The sequence below is a fragment of the Puntigrus tetrazona genome, chromosome 8 (genome assembly GCF_018831695.1).
Source record: "Puntigrus tetrazona isolate hp1 chromosome 8, ASM1883169v1, whole genome shotgun sequence".
Taxonomy (NCBI): Eukaryota; Metazoa; Chordata; class Actinopteri; order Cypriniformes; family Cyprinidae; genus Puntigrus; species Puntigrus tetrazona.
Genome location: NC_056706.1, coordinates 20718041 through 20733846, shown reverse-complemented (window position 1 = coordinate 20733846; position 15806 = coordinate 20718041). Strand labels below are relative to the sequence as shown.

The 15806-nt window shown below is 37.4% G+C and overlaps 2 protein-coding genes across 4 annotated transcripts in view; one reads left to right on the top strand and one right to left on the bottom strand.

Annotated features, from left to right (window-relative positions):
• The window catches only part of fkbp15b (FKBP prolyl isomerase family member 15b), a 24866-nt gene extending 14299 nt beyond the window's left edge, over positions 1-10567 (bottom strand). For all 3 annotated transcript variants that reach the window (XM_043246716.1, XM_043246718.1, XM_043246717.1), the window contains exons 1-19: positions 10374-10567; positions 8366-8472; positions 7572-7650; positions 6952-7021; positions 6800-6874; positions 6616-6714; positions 6392-6541; positions 5339-5407; positions 5110-5253; positions 4854-4981; positions 4692-4740; positions 3972-4097; positions 3488-3578; positions 3238-3314; positions 2592-2634; positions 2039-2148; positions 1866-1964; positions 1632-1726; positions 1389-1491 (exon numbers count right to left, since the gene is read on the bottom strand). In XM_043246716.1, coding sequence (XP_043102651.1) covers positions 1389-1491; positions 1632-1726; positions 1866-1964; positions 2039-2148; positions 2592-2634; positions 3238-3314; positions 3488-3578; positions 3972-4097; positions 4692-4740; positions 4854-4981; positions 5110-5253; positions 5339-5407; positions 6392-6541; positions 6616-6714; positions 6800-6874; positions 6952-7021; positions 7572-7650; positions 8366-8472; positions 10374-10423 — 1764 coding nt within the window. In that variant the 5' untranslated portion in view covers positions 10424-10567. The remainder of the gene's footprint in view (positions 1-1388; positions 1492-1631; positions 1727-1865; positions 1965-2038; positions 2149-2591; positions 2635-3237; positions 3315-3487; positions 3579-3971; positions 4098-4691; positions 4741-4853; positions 4982-5109; positions 5254-5338; positions 5408-6391; positions 6542-6615; positions 6715-6799; positions 6875-6951; positions 7022-7571; positions 7651-8365; positions 8473-10373) is intronic.
• A 124-nt stretch (positions 10568-10691) lies between these two features.
• On the top strand, positions 10692-14824 carry LOC122350336. The gene is made up of 8 exons (XM_043246721.1): positions 10692-11103; positions 12047-12189; positions 12287-12440; positions 12526-12586; positions 12663-12772; positions 13181-13256; positions 13942-14101; positions 14536-14824. Exons 1-8 carry the CDS (start codon positions 11099-11101, stop codon positions 14655-14657), a joined length of 831 nt encoding a protein of 276 aa, XP_043102656.1. The 5' UTR covers positions 10692-11098; the 3' UTR covers positions 14658-14824.
• The last annotated feature ends 982 nt before the right edge of the window (positions 14825-15806 follow it).

The following is a 15806-nucleotide window of genomic DNA, read 5'->3' as shown; positions in this document are numbered from 1 at the left end:
TTTGTAATCATTTAATCATTTATATATATATATATATATATATATATATATATATATATATATATATATATATATATATATATATATATAGATAGATAGATAGATAGATAGATAGATACCGTAAATTCTGGACTATAAAGCGCACCTGCATATAAACCGCATCCGCTCTATTTTTTAAAAAAAATAAAAAAATAAACAAGCCGCACCTGCATATAAGCCGCATCCTCTCTATTTAAAAAGTTTTGCTCTTCCCGCGGCCTCCTCCAGCGTCTCACCACAGACTCATTGACGCTAAGCTTCCGGGCGGCAGCGCGGTTTTCTTCTTGTGTAACGAGATCGATGGCATTCAACTTAAAACTTGCATCATACGAACTTCTTCGTGTGGGTTCCATGATGAAGGGGTGAGGATTTGAAAAGATAGAGTTTGACAGGATTGGTCATTTGTCGTCCTTCTATCCGCTTCTACCGACTTGTATCTGCTAAAGAGGAACTAGCGTATTCTTCTTTGCATTTATTTCGTCTTAGTTTTGATTCTAATTCCGGTTAGAGCGCCCCTAGCGGTGGGGAAAAATCTGCAGAATAGCCGCACCTTTGTATGAGCCGCATGGTTCAAAACCTATGAAAAAAGTAGCGGCTTATAGTCCAGAATTTACGGTAGATATATTTAAAATATACATGTAATATATTTAATATATACATGCATGGGTGTGTATTTATATAATCATAATAAATATACACAGTATATACAAACATATTATGTAACCAATCTAAATCTAATCTACTGTCAAAATCAGGCATTATTAAGAATATTATTGTTTTATTAAGAATATTATTGACCCAATATATGCTATATTCATTATTACACACATCATACATATATATATATATATATATATATATATATATATATATATATATATATATATATATATATATATATATATGATGATGTGAAAGTCAAATACATACATAGTCTGTCCACTATATTGCTTCCCCACTTCTTAAAAACTATAGACAACTTATAGAAAACCCAGCTGCAAATCTTTTGAGTTTTTAAGTGTCACTCTATTATATTTACAACAAGCTAACATCAAACTCTACTGAAAAAGTCTCCAGTGCGCTTCACCTGAGGAGCACTAACTGTACGCCACGTGAAGCTCTCACTTCAGATCAGGCGCCTGATGTAGTTATCAGCCCAGGCAGGAAGTATAAAGCATAGCAGCTCACCAACTTTTGAAACTGTTCTGGTGTTAATGATAGTCTTCACGAGACGTCACACTATTAAAAGGTGAAATTTACTAAAAAGTGAGTTTCTCCAGGTCACGTGACTGATAACTATGAACTGTGTGTGTGTGTGACGGAGAAACTGTAATGTTAAACAGAGTTACCTTGTCTTGCTCTGCCTGCAGTATTCTGGCCTGATTCTGTTCACTGCTGTTCTTCAGAGAGTCATTTCTCTGCTCCATCAGCAGATTACTCTGCTCCACATACCTACACAAACACACTCGAGTCACATCTCTTTAGACACGGCAGTCAGGACAGGTCAGGGAGGGACGGGGATAAAAGACAGAAAATCCCAACCTATACTAAAAAGTACAAGTCAAATACAGAGAGCTGAACTGAATCTCGACCTCTGGTTCTGATTGATGAGCTCTCCGATCTTGCGGTTCTGCTCCTCGATGCGGGAACTCTTCTCAAAAACCTCCTTCTTCAGACATTCATTCTCCTGAACGAACGAAGTCACATGACATGCAGGTCGACACAATATTTCAGCGTTAAGCGTTTGATTCTGATTGATTCTGTAGCTCCCTCACAAACTCTGCAAGCGCTGACCAACACGGATGACTGACCGTTCGGTCACTTACCTGTATGATCCTCTGAATGTTGTGCATGATCATTGCCGTTTCCATGGATACGTTGGACAAGCCCATCGAAACGCTGCCTTGCCTTTGTAGGTCATCAATCTGAAAAAGTAGAGAGAAGATCAAGCACGTAAAAGTAGTAGCTACTTAGATATATTCACTTATAATATACCAACCTTCGAAGACAAGCCGTCCAGTTTATCTGCCACTTTACCGACAGCCAATCGGATTTCAGTGTTGTGTTGCCGAGCCTCTGTCATCAGGAAGGAAGTGACGTCACTAGTTCCTTAAAGAGACAGACAATCATTTGCAACCCCAACCTTAAACCAATGACATCTGCAGCTGACAAACTACTAATAAATCAGTGCTGTCAAATGATTAAACATGAATAATCACATCCAAATACAAACACACTGTGTATATATATATATATATATATATATATATATATATATATATATATATATATATATATATATATATATATATAAAAAAATCAAATAATTATTATAAAATATATAATTATATTTTAAATATATTTAAAATATAAACAACCTATTTTCCTTAAACGTATACATGCATGTGTGTGTGTATTTATATATGCATAACATGTGTTTTGTAAACAAAAACTTATTTCGGATGCAATTAATTGTTTGAAAGAACTAAAAAAAGAATGCAATATTCAAGTCAATATTTTGTAGGTAGTTCAGATTTGGTAGTGATCTTTACCTTGGTAAGGCACAGTCTGTGTGGGGTACATCTGGCTTACGGGCTGCAAACAGGACATCAGTTTTATACTTGGTGTTAAGGGTTTGTACAGGATAGGGTCGCACCAGCTGTTTGTAAGTTCTTAAGTTGGTATAATAAATTCCACACCGGAGGTTAATGAACTACTAGTTTACAGTTTATTTTGTAATGAATAAACTCTGTCATGCGGAGGGGGGTTGTGAATGAGTTCAGGACAGTTGGAGATTGTGGTTTATAATTGGTAAAAAAAAAACAAAAAAACAACCCAATATAAATACAGTTTTTTTTGGACAGATCAGTCGTTTCATGTCTTAACACCTCAGTGTATCGTAAACGAGCCGTAAGGTTTAATTTGGTTTCATCTGTGTATTTTTTTTTTTACTCTGTAAGCCTGGGTGCCCATTGACTTCCATTATATGACAGACTGCAACGGTTTGAGTTAAAACTCAGTTTGTGTTTGTGTTGTTGGATGCCCTGGAGGTAAGCAGATAAACACTAAACCTTCATTTTGAACCATCCCTTTAAGGTTGCACTTAAGCTAAGTTACACACAGCTGGAGCAACCGACATCAGACCCCCAACTAAAGGCAGGAGTAATGATAATAACACAGCATTGGCGAGTTAGCCACCTGAAAGGCGTGCACTGCTCCCGGCATCATGGGCTGTGGATTGGCTGTCGCCATTGTAACTGGCAGAAGGGCTGAAGCTGGAACGAAGAGAGAGCAAATAAATATCTTAAAACTAAAATGAACTATATAACAGTATACAGCTGAGCACATGTGTTATGACAAATTTCATTGCAAAGAATGATTGTATCTTCTAATAAAGCGCATTATTTTTACACTATGTGATCAGATTATGACTGGATGTGGGTGCTACCGTGCGCTGAAGGTGGCGGGCCGGAGGAGATGTGCACAGGCTGTGGTGAAGGTGCACTGCTACGCTCCTTGAGTCTGGACACACTCGGGTCCTGCAGCAATAACAGAGCACATGAGGATCATCCTTCTCATTTAAGCCCCGCTCACGCAGAGCACGATAACAATACAGTTATAAAAATGTTAAAGAATAGCCACAACTATAACGATCGAGGCACAGAGAAATCATATCGTTGGAATCATTTTCAGAAGGATTTGTTCCAGCTGACGAACGGGAGAAACATTGACAACCAATCAGAATCGGTCCTGCTATCACACGCTTAATTTAAAGCGGCAGACGCGCTTGAGCTTAGACTAAACAGACGTTGTGCATGCGTTGGGATAGTTATCGCGCTTGGTGTGAAGGACAAAGATGCAGTTGCAAATTTAGTGCTATGTCTGGTTATAAGAAAGTAAAACCACTGTAATGAAGTTCAAGTAAAGCTTGCCTCAAGTTCGGAGTCACTGGAGTCTGGCTGTGAGGGGGATGAGGCCGGGCCGGTGATGAAGGGCAGCATGGGCTGGCCCATTTTGGCCATGCGTGAAATCAGTTTAGCTTTAGTGGCATCAGGATTCTGAACACATTGCAAAATACGTCAGAAAACACATACATTTTTATCATACTGCAACATTGATATTAAAATTCTCGCCTATAATAAAGGTCTATTCAAAACAGTACTATTAAAAAATTTACAATTTAACATGATTTCTATTTAAAAAACATTTTAAAACGTCAGTGTTTCATGATCCTTTAGAAATCATTCTAATATACTGATTTGCTGCTCAAAAAACATTTCTGATTATTCTCAACGCTGAACACAGTTGTGCCATCTTTCCCTCAACTTAAAAACAGTTTAAGTCTAAAGCTAAAAGACAACACAGGTAAAAATAGAAAATATCAAAATTAATAATAAAAAATACAGTATATTTCCAAAACTGAGAGATATTACTAAAATAGATATACTAAAATAATCTTTAATGCTGGTCAAAAATCATTATGTTCCTAATATACTGTACACACCAATATGTTAAAAATACATACATACATACATACATACTAACCACTAAGCCACAGCTCTAGATATATTTAATCTTAATCAAAATCTGCATTAAGAAAAGACAATGCTAAAAATAAATGTGTGGTTAAACTGAAAAGAGACAAATCTTACATTGAGCTGTTCACTGAGGGAGTTAGATTTTGCTCGAAGAGGCGGCTCGCTTAAAAAAAAAAAAAAAAAAAAAAAAAAAAAAAAAAAAGCAAACCTCAAATCAAATATTATTGATACAAACAATGATCTCCGGTCAGGCCACAGGAGGTCTGTGGGGCTCACCTGGGTTTGCTGGACTGTGGGGCAGTGCTGAGGGGCTGGCTGGGCTCCGAGGGGGTCAGACTCTCCACGCTGGGAGCGGGAGACGGAGCCGCCGAATCTCTGCAACTCACGTCCTTTGCAAACTTAACCTGAGCATGCATCAAGACAGAGTACAGATGAAGAGGGCAGGACGGTGTTCTTCAGCACTATAAACCGTGAGGGTGTAAAAGCACACACGAGGAAGTAAAGGGAAGCTCTGAACGCGAGAATGCCGTACCCGACGAATCTCAGCTTCAAACACTAGTGTGCTGTCCGGTGGGACGCGGTTGGCAACGCCCTGAGACCCGTAGGCGAGACTGGGGGGAATCACCATGAGCCGTTTCCCGCCTTTACGCATGTTCAACATCCCCTCCTCCCAGCCCTGAGAGGCGAACAGAGAGAGAGAGAGAGCTTTAAAGTGAGTGATAATGACACATGTAACGCAGCCCAGCCAACTTCCTCCTCACCTTGATGACTTTACCAGCCCCGAGCTTCAGTCTCAGCAGTTTGTCTTTATTTAGATTGGAGTCAAATATCTGGAGGAGAAGAAGATAAAAGAAAAAAATTAATGGCTGGGTAGCAAGAAATAAAACTATTTATCAGATTTCTACAAATAAAATAACTGATCTATGTTTATTGCATACATTGTGCTCATAAACTACAGTCCAAAAGCTTTTTTAATAACAATTCTTACTTTTATTCTGCAAGGACACTTTAAATTAAGGAGAACTGACATATTTAGTTCTGTCAAAAAGTTTTGTGTGTGTTCGGTTTATATTTATTATGGATATATAAATACACGGTATATCATGTCTATATTTATGTTCATAATTTATTTTATAAATGTGCTAAATATCTAAATATAATTTTTTTTTTGAAAATTACTTGTGTGTGTGTGTGTGTTTGTATATACATAACTTTGGATGCAATTAATCGTTTGACAGCACTAATATAAAAAAAAAATTATATTGCAAATAAATGCTGTTCTTTTGAACTTGCATTCATCAAAGAATCCTGAAAAAAACAATGAACATGTTTTAACATTCATAATAAAAAAATAATTAAAAAAATGTTTCTCGAGCAGCAAATCATCATATTGGAATGATTTCTGAAGGATAGTGTGACACTGAAGACTGGAGTAATGATGATTAAAATTCATCTTTTCACAGAAATAAATTAGATTTTAATGTAATAAAATACAGCAGTTATATTAAATTGTAATAACATTTCACAGCATTCATGTTTTTACTTTTTTTCTTAAATAAATACAGTCTTGGTGAGCACAAGATACTGAACCTGTTCTTCTACAATTCTCATCGTAACCATGTTTCCATAATTTGAATCAGAATTCAGTCATATTCTCGTAACATACGTATGCAAATACATAACAACTTGCTTAGCGCATGGTGCATTTTGGATAACAAAGACCTCTTATTTACGAACCAAAGCCATTTTTATTCACGCCGTCAATTTTGAATAGTGTGCACATTTAAAAGAGGTAACTGACGAGACATCCTTACCTGTCCAATGGTGTGGTTTTGCAGTAGCCATCCAGAGTAGGCCACTTCTAAAGAGTCTCCGTTCTCCACAGACTGACCCTCACCAAGAACAAGATCCTGGATCAGGACCGAGTCTAGCAAGCTGCTGCAGTTTACTTTGGCGAGACAAACCTGAAACAACATTACCGCTGCATAAGAAGCTCCTCACGCAACGCCACATCACGAAGAACCCATAAAACACAAACCTCTTTACAAAAGTCTGCGGCTGCTTTCTCAGATTCAAACATCAGCGACCAGTTCTGTCTCTGGTCGTCATAAAACGTGCAGTAGTTACTGGGCTGGACCTGAAACGTGAAAGAGACAGTTAGAAAAAAAACTAACAAACAAAACAAGCGTTGCCTGACTTGAGTGACGTGAATAAGATCTCACGGTGAGAACGAAGCTGCTGTGGATCCTGGCGGCCGTCACCTGCTTCTGTTGACTCATATACAGCAGGATCTTATACTGAAACGAGCGCAGACATAAAAAGGTGTAAAAAAAATCTATTCCATTCGAAAGAAGAAAAACGTGATCATTCGAACCTCTTTAGCCGAATGGTTCCCAAGGACCGCAGCTCCGAGCTTGCCTTGTTTCAGATACTGTCCGTTAACACTGCACACAAAAAAACAGCGATCGCAGAGATCTCACGACTAATCTGTACGTATTTTACAGAGCGGCTAATCCGTACGAATTCATATGACCTCACTCCTATGATTTGAGCGAGCGTTAGGTGTCGCTCATTTGGGCAAATTCACGCAAATTGTGCAACTCGTAAAATGCGTGCGATTTAGCAAAAATCCGATGAATCTGTATCAGTAAGGTCGTACACATTCGTACGAAGTAGCCACCTCGTAAAATATGTAGCAACTGAGGCTTAATACTACAGAAAAGCAGGTTTAAATGTTTTCAGCTTATTTATTTAGCTTTCTTTTTTTTTGTTGCTTCAAACAAAGGTATAAACATCGATGTAAATTTTGTTAATAGTAATTAATAACTGCATTTAGTGAACATTACCACAGACAACTGCTACTCAAGAGAATTATTTGTGAACTGCAAATTGCTTTGAAAGAGAGGTTTAAAATGTGTAATGTATATTTACCATGCTTTGTGGACGACGCTTAAAATCAAATAGCAAATATCACACAACATTAAAAAAACTTACTATCTGTATGAATGTACTGCAGTAGCAAAGAGAACGGCAGGAGAGTTTGGAGGAGGTGCACCCTTTTGGGCTGAGGGTCCTGCAAAACAAAATAGATCATAAAATCAAAAACAATCTTTTCATATTCACCTTTTTCTTCTCATGAGGTTCTCTTACAATTAAAATGATAGTAAAGACATTGTTCATAATTCCTCAGAACTTTCTATTTCCAGTGACAATGAAGACTGGAGCAATAATGCTAAAAAATCAGCTTTGATCACAGGAATAAATTCAGCTTTAAACACGCTAAAAAACAGTAACAGTACATTTATATTGTAGTAATATTTCATAATATTGGTGCATTTATCGCCACATTAATGCAACACTACAAAACACACTACAAAAGAATTTTATGTTTAGCCAGAATATTAAGCCTAGGCTACATAAATATATAAATGAAATGTTTGGGTGCACTTTCTCAGTTTTAGCACTGATTTAGCATTCTTACAATATTGCGGTTTCACTCCTATCAAACAAGAACATTATTGTTTCAGAGACTATTGATTATGCACGTTTACGTCAATGTTTTTTCGCCTGACGCACACTGACATCAGCGCTGAACTCACAGGTGAGTAAGTGCCTTTGGACGGTTTACATTGTTCAGCAAATCAGGCACCAAACTAGCACATTCAGTTTGTGCATAAAAAAGAAAGAAAGAAAGAAAGCATTTTTTCTCTCTTGGATCCTTGCGACTAAACAGCCTGCAGAAACACCCATTTCATACGGAAGGAAGCAGGGGACACTGGGGGTCTTACCTGCGCTGGCAGGGTTCTTGCGGGGCTGTTTGGGAGCCGTGTACTGGAAAGACTCGTTCCCCTGGCTTGCTGCCTGATCCAGTCCAAACAGAGAGGCTAACTTTGCTCTGGAATCACAAAAAAGCAGCACGTAATCCCACTATTACACCGCTCCGCTCGTGCGCGATCACATGAGTCTCAATGCTCGAATTAAAGCCGACCCAATTTTGACTTTTTTCGATTACACTTTAAACCCGAAAAACGCCTGCAGCGACAAACGGAAAAAAAAAAAAAAAAAAAAGCACGGCTTCCGCAAAATCTCGAGGAAGCCACTTAACGGACGGCACCGACCCGTGGATCTGTCTCCACTTGTAGTCATTGTCCTGCTGTCCTGCCATGCTCAGCTGACCCGTTTCTGACCTGCTGCCCGAGCTGGAAGCTAGGCGCTGACAACCACTCAATCGGTTTCATGCCACATTTCCAGGTCCGTGTAAACTCGGATCTCTTTAGCGGGTCTGGCAGGGACTGCGAGCACTCAGCAGCTCCGCGTGACTGCGGGCCCCCCCGTCCCCAGACTGAGGCCCTGCTCTGATCCGGGACGTTTAACCACCAGCATGTGAGCGGCATTAACACGCTCTCCACCTCTCTACAATCCTTCTCAATATTCCTCTTCATATTACCCATTAACACGTGTGGATGACAGCGCAGAATTTAATTTATGGATATAACCTCAGATAACCCACCAGAGGGAAGAAACGTAGTTGCTCCAAAATTAAAACGGTTTGAAAAATCGGGCCCGGGGACAATCAGGGGGCCACAAAAGTGCGCTAGGGAGTCTGTGCAAATGTTTAGAGAAAAACTGAAATAAAATGGGTATGTTTGAATGTAATTTGCTACCATTAAATCATTAGAATTGCATTTATAATTAAAAATAATGATAGCTTATCATTGAGAGTAATATGTATTTATATAAAATATATTTATATAAAAGCATATATATATATTTTTATGACATTTTATTAAACCTTTAGACAAAGTATTTTTAAAATTGTTGAATATCTATAAAAAAAGAATTAAAATAAAAAATCTGTAAAATAAAGTATAATTTATAGTTTGGCATAGGCAAATGTGCAGCTTCTACTCAAGGGAAAAAACCCAAAAAACTTTATTACCCCAAACCGAGCAAAAATATAAAATATTGCTTATACTTATTTAACCAAAAAGTAAAATTTGATATTGATAATCGGTAATGTAAATCTTTAAAAGTATAAAAAACTAAAACATTGAAAATGTAAGGCCTTAAAAATGTTCTTATCAAATATGATTATTTATATCATATATAGAAAGTAAATATTTTAATATATAATTTGACAAATTTATAATATTAACGTTACATTTTAGGGTCACATGCATAAGAACCGTATTATTTGAGGGTTGATGGCATCTGAAAAAATGAATGTAAAATCCTGACTTACAACAACAACTGTTTGAAAGCCTTACGATTTAGACTTAGTTCTGCATTCGGGACTTTAATGCTTTTATTGTTCTAATGCTTTGGGGCTTCAGTGGGCATTGAGATTTTGGGGGTTTTGGTTTATTATGAAATAAACTATGTGGCATTAAAATACCTGACGGGCTAAGATGATTTCAGTGACACTGATCACATCAACAGCCCGAGCCAGAGCTCTCTTCAGCAGGACATCATATGACCATGGACGTCATGAGACGACATGTAACGTTCAAGTGTTGAATTTTCAAAACAGGTCGATGCTATTTAATACATTAAACTTCATGTACTTTGACGCAACAAAAGTTTCTTCAGGTTAATCCGTCAGTCATAAAAATCTGCACTGTTTCTACTGCGACACTTTTCTTCTCTCTGGCACCAGAAACATGTTTTCCTCCTCCTAACGTCGCGGCATTTTAGTTTCGGCGTTACGCACCTCACCAGACTTCATTAAAACAGGGAAAGCCGTTTGTCTGATGACTTTCGCCTGCACGAAAGCGTCTTTGTCCGCGAGCAACTCACCCTCCGGAGGGAGAGAGAAAGTCTCCGTCCTCGTCGTCTGCTGCAAACATGACCGTGACTGATCTTCACACCGCGAGGCAAACCGAGGCGCCCGATTTACTTACGCTCCAGATGTGAAGTAACGATCGCCTACGTGCGATGAGTAAATATTAACGTGTAATAATTCTCTCCAGGCGCTTCCTGGTTCTGCTGGTGTCAGCTGATCCGTCACCTGACCGCACGCGCTTGCGTCACTAAAACTGGCGCGAGGGGGGAAAAAAAGTATTAAAACACATCTAAAATATATTTTAAAAGGCTTATAATTAACGTACTGAGCTGTTTAGGGTTATTAAAAATATAAAGTAATTAATGATTAAATATTTACTTTCTTCGTTTGGTTTTCATTTACGTGTTAAAACGCATACCTAATTATTATTAATGTTATTATATTTCACATCATTATTTATATTTATTTCATGGTGCATCAGCTGCTGAAAAAAATGGTAAAGTAAAACTAATATGCGTTTGGTGAAAATGTTTCGTAATCTTAGTTTGAGAATCTATTTAATTACAGATCTAAAATCAAAGTTTGATTTTCATAACAAGCAGCACAGCAGCATCGAGTCGGATTTGCATTAGCGCTTTTACAGTGAAAGTAGGCCGCTGAACTTCCGCTGCTTAGCAACCAAACCTTACACAAGCAAAGAGAAGTTCGCGAGGATGTGCTCTCAGGTTTGTTTTAACAAATGAGGTAAGTGTATATAACTGTTTATAAAAGTTTATATACATGTGTATAAGTGTTATAATGCTGTTACACCAAAGGGACGAAATTATAGAACGAATCCAGTTCAAATAAAACGTTAAGCTTAGCGCCTTTTTAATCCTTTGAAATAAACGATTATCCCAATAACAGGACGTTAAAGAATTTTTTTACATTTTTATTGTCACGTTGTCGTTTTGTTCGGTAAATGAATAAAAGCCTGTGGGGTTATTTTGAACGTTGCTCGCTAATAGTCCATATGCTAGAATATTAATAGGCCTATAGGCTAAAAAAGATTTTTAAAGGAATATTTCACAAAAACCCCCCCAAAAAAACTGACCCTCAGGCCATCCGAGATGTAGACACGTTTGTTTCTTCATTGGGATAGGTTTGGAGAAATCTAACGTTTTATCAGTTGCTCCTTTGCAGTGAATGGGTGCCGTCAGAATGAGAGTCCAAAGTAATCCACACCATCTGAGTCCTCTATCTATAATATTGATTGGTCGAGTGAAAAAATTGTCTATGTCCAGATAATGTCCAACCTAAAACAGTAGTGAACATAATATGGATTTTCTGTGGATTTTGATGCTAGAAGACCAAAACAGAAAGACGTTTTGGATGTTAGGCATTCTTGGATTTGTCTTTTCACTTCACAAGACGTTAAATGTTGGACTGCAGTGATGTGGATTGCATGCGTATCACTGTAATGTTTTTATCAGCTGTTTGGACTCTCATTCTGACGGCACCCATTCACTGCAGAAGATCCACTGGTTAGCTACATTTCTCCAAATCTGTTACGATTAAAAAACCCATCTTAAACGACCTATGAGCGAAGTATGTTTTAATTTTTTTGCTGAAGTCTTTCCACTCCCAAGCCCGATCGGGTTCAGCGTGGTTCTTCGTAAACTCATTTCTCTTTTCCCTCTTCTTTCAGGGACTTTGAGGCCGCTGTGGATGGAGCTCATTGTTTCAGGGTGCTGTGCTCTCACCCATGCTGCTGGGACACCGGGCGCCGCTGCCACCGAGGAATCAAACGACACACCCCAGAACGCCTGAGCAAACACGCTCTCAAAAACGGTGTGCTTCCATTACAGATACAGTTACTGCATCGTTTCTTTGTATCGTCTACATCCAGTCCCTTAGTCATGTAATGCCATCTTGTTATTCCGAGCAGAGGACTTTCCATCTCTGAGTGTAGTTGATGTCTCTGAATGGACCGGACCGTTGAATGAAAGGCCACCGTACGGTGCTGACACAGAGGCGTCTTTGAATAATGTCTCTTGCGTTTCTGTCATCAAACAGAGTAAAGACACTCGGGAGGTTAAGAGGTAAGTCTAATACATGACCGCATTAAGCGATCAGAACTATTATTTTCTATCCCATTACTCACAGTGTCTGGTTATTGTTCGGCAGGGCAAATCTTTCCTTCCCAGACATCACGTTGCCCAGCGATAATCCAAACAGTACCATCAAGGTCCGTAGGTTGCACTTGACTTCCAAAATATTAATAATCGCACGTGAATAAAATATATCGTAACTTGTGATTGCAGTTAAATACAGTTGACATGAGTCCTTTGGGCGGCTCTGAGTGGTCAGAGTGTCCAGTGTTTATGTGGATTCCTAACCTGCACCACGAAACTCGGTGGATCCGCCAAAACAAGTAGGCCTGACCTCACAATAATCGCTTCCTGTTGCATTATATGTGATGACCATACGTCCTCTTTTTCCTAGACCTGTCTCGGCCTGTTCGGCTTTTCTAAACTGGCTGGGTTTTGGTTTTGTTTTCCTACTGCAGTCTCTCTACAATCCTCCCAGATTATACGCATGAAAAATGAAAGTGTTGTAAATGCACGTACTTTAAAAACTAAAGGAAATGATTGAAGACCTTTGCAGGATTTGCGATGCTGATGTGAAACATGTCATCGCGGTCTGTGAAAGGGGGCCATGGGAATACAAATTCAAAAAAAGGGAAAAAGGGAACGTATAGTTACTCAGAAATAAATGACATACTTGCTCATTGGTCGCGTGCTTTTTAACTGATGTTTGGCACTCGCTTTTCTCTGTAAAGGTCTAAACCTCCAAACATCACTATAAAAGAGTTAGTCTGCCTTCCATCTTGTCAAACGACAAAGCCGTCCGTAGCGGTGAGTAAACAGGAAAGGTGTCTGGTATAATTCTATAGCCATAATAATGAGGGCGTCGATGGAGTTTGGAAAATGAAAAAATGCGTAGATGCAAAAACAAAAAAAAATGTATTATTAGTATTAACACATTTTGGATATGTGCAACTCATTATTAACAAGTACATGCATGTGTCTTTCTGTATAATTATTATTTTTATTTAAAATGCCTGTTTGTTAAACCAAAAATTATACAGATGCCAGATTAAAATTTAAAAAAAAGTTTTTACTAGTGGGTTCAGTACACTATAGTGCATTTATGCAAGTGAGGATAACAAAATAAAGTACACTGTGAGATTCCCAAAAGTTCTTCATACGGACGACTTCCAGGTAAAATTGTGTACTTAAATTTAACAGCTGTCCGACCAAATTCATCATTACTTTCCCTTCTGTCAACGTTATCTGACAGTATCAAGATACATTGATCCTGACAGAGTTTAATTCTAAGTGCTTGACATATTTTATTACCATTTTCTAAACTCTAGTAAACAAACTGTGACAGTATGAGAAATGTTGAAGGTTGAAGGTTTTTTAAACTTCAGTGATTAATTTACATTTTTATTGCCAGATATATATATATTTATTACAAGTAATTACATGGAATTCTTAGTCTTAATAATTCTGCTTTGTTTGTTTTGTTTATATTCAGGCCAACCAGCGGAAGAAGTGCAACGGTCGTGAAAGGAGAGGGAAGAGAGGAATGAACTCTACACAAGAGGGCGCTGGCAGCCCGCGCTGGGTGGGCATCGGATTTAACCCCATTCCCAAAACTACCAAACATCACCTCTTCAACAGCCTAGCCTTCAAAGGTTTGGAAAACGTGTGTTTTTTTGGCATGAAGCAACACTTTACATTAACCTTACATTAATTGACCCAGCTGAAATGAAATAATTACTCACTACTGTAACTGGAGTATTAGAGCGCTAACAGCTTAAAGGGATAGCCTACCAAAAAACCATGGATGTTATGGACTCTCCCTCGCGTCGTAGCAAACCTGTACAACTTTCTTTCTTCCGTGGAACTCAAAAAAAGATATTCAGAAAACTATTTTTACCAATGGGACTGGAAACAGGTTACCAACATTCTTCAAAATATGTATTTTGTGTTCAGCAGAAAGTCATACAGCTTTGTAATGTGAGGGTGAGTGTAATATTTCATATATAATATGGTGTAGCGTATCACATTTTGGCGTGTCTGTTTCTCTCTTCCTTTTCTTCTGTCTCTCCCACTCATCTGTTCACAGATAGTGGGTGGGGATCATTGGATCAAAAACTGCCGAGCCTAACTGCAAAGCCAAAGAGCAGTAGTGTCTGTCCAGCCTTGAGTCTGAGTCTAGGATCAGTGAAGTGCTGGAGAGGCCTCTAAAACAGACTTAAATCTCAGACACACTAAGAAGACAAAGGGTTTTAATTGAAAATGAAAAGTCTGTTCCATAAGTAGTTTGTCATGTCCAGTGATTCACATGCACGGACAGTTTTAAACACAGACTAGTTTCAATAAATAATTCATGTAGCCTATATGGTTTGTTCTTCGCTTCCTGAACAGTTCATTTATTCACGAATGTGCATTGTGATGACGAACAGCAGGTGGCAGAGCAGATCAGAGGGATTCAAATCCTAACTGATTGAACATGCAAAGTGACTGCATCATATTTAGTGAGATTTCTGCTGATATAGAACTGCACTTGACAATTATCAACAAACAAAACCTGCACTATTGTTCAAATACTTATGTGCAACCAGATTGTGTTTAGTATGTAGTTAAACCTGTGATCACAGTTTGCTTTTTAGACAAGAAATATAGCCTTGCCATGCAGATAGTTCATCATTTATAAAAATTGATTTAGAATACCTCTATAGAAATAGAAAACAGACGTTTTAAAACAATATCTACAATTTAAAATACTGCATTATAAATACAATGAAATACATTAAGGACAGTTTTTTTTGTATTTTTTGCACCAACAAAAACTTACAGGTTTTCTTACAAAGTTAAGTCTAGATCAAATTTAGATTTAAATATATAATATGAAATATATATATATATATATATATATATATATATATATATATATATATATATATATATATATATATATATATATATAGATCTCTCTCTCTCTCTCTCTCTCTATATATATATATATATATATATATATAGTATATTTCATATTATATATTTAAATCTAAATTTAATTTAGAGAGAGAGAGAGAGATGTATATGCACAGAAATATTTCCAAAATATATGTCGTATGTGATTGTATGTATCTGTGTGTATGTATATATATGTATATATATTTTAATTAATATATTATTTTATATAGATATATTTAATTTAATTTAATAGATATATTTGTTTAATATATCTGAATTTTAATGCTGTTTCTAGAGTTTTAGTAGACTGTTAGGACAATCAAAATAAGGCCCATTTACAACAAGCACAATAACTATAAAGATATAGTGCTAAAAATGTACATAATTTTAAGAGATATTTTTTCCAGCTGATGAACGATA

Excerpts from the sequence above, each read along its gene's own strand:
- LOC122350336 (XM_043246721.1), top strand. Across the intron at positions 12,773-13,180 it reads CGGTGGATCCGCCAAAACAA|GTCTAAACCTCCAAACATCA; the intron begins GTAGGCCTGACC and ends TTCTCTGTAAAG. Across the intron at positions 13,257-13,941 it reads CGACAAAGCCGTCCGTAGCG|GCCAACCAGCGGAAGAAGTG; the intron begins GTGAGTAAACAG and ends GTTTATATTCAG.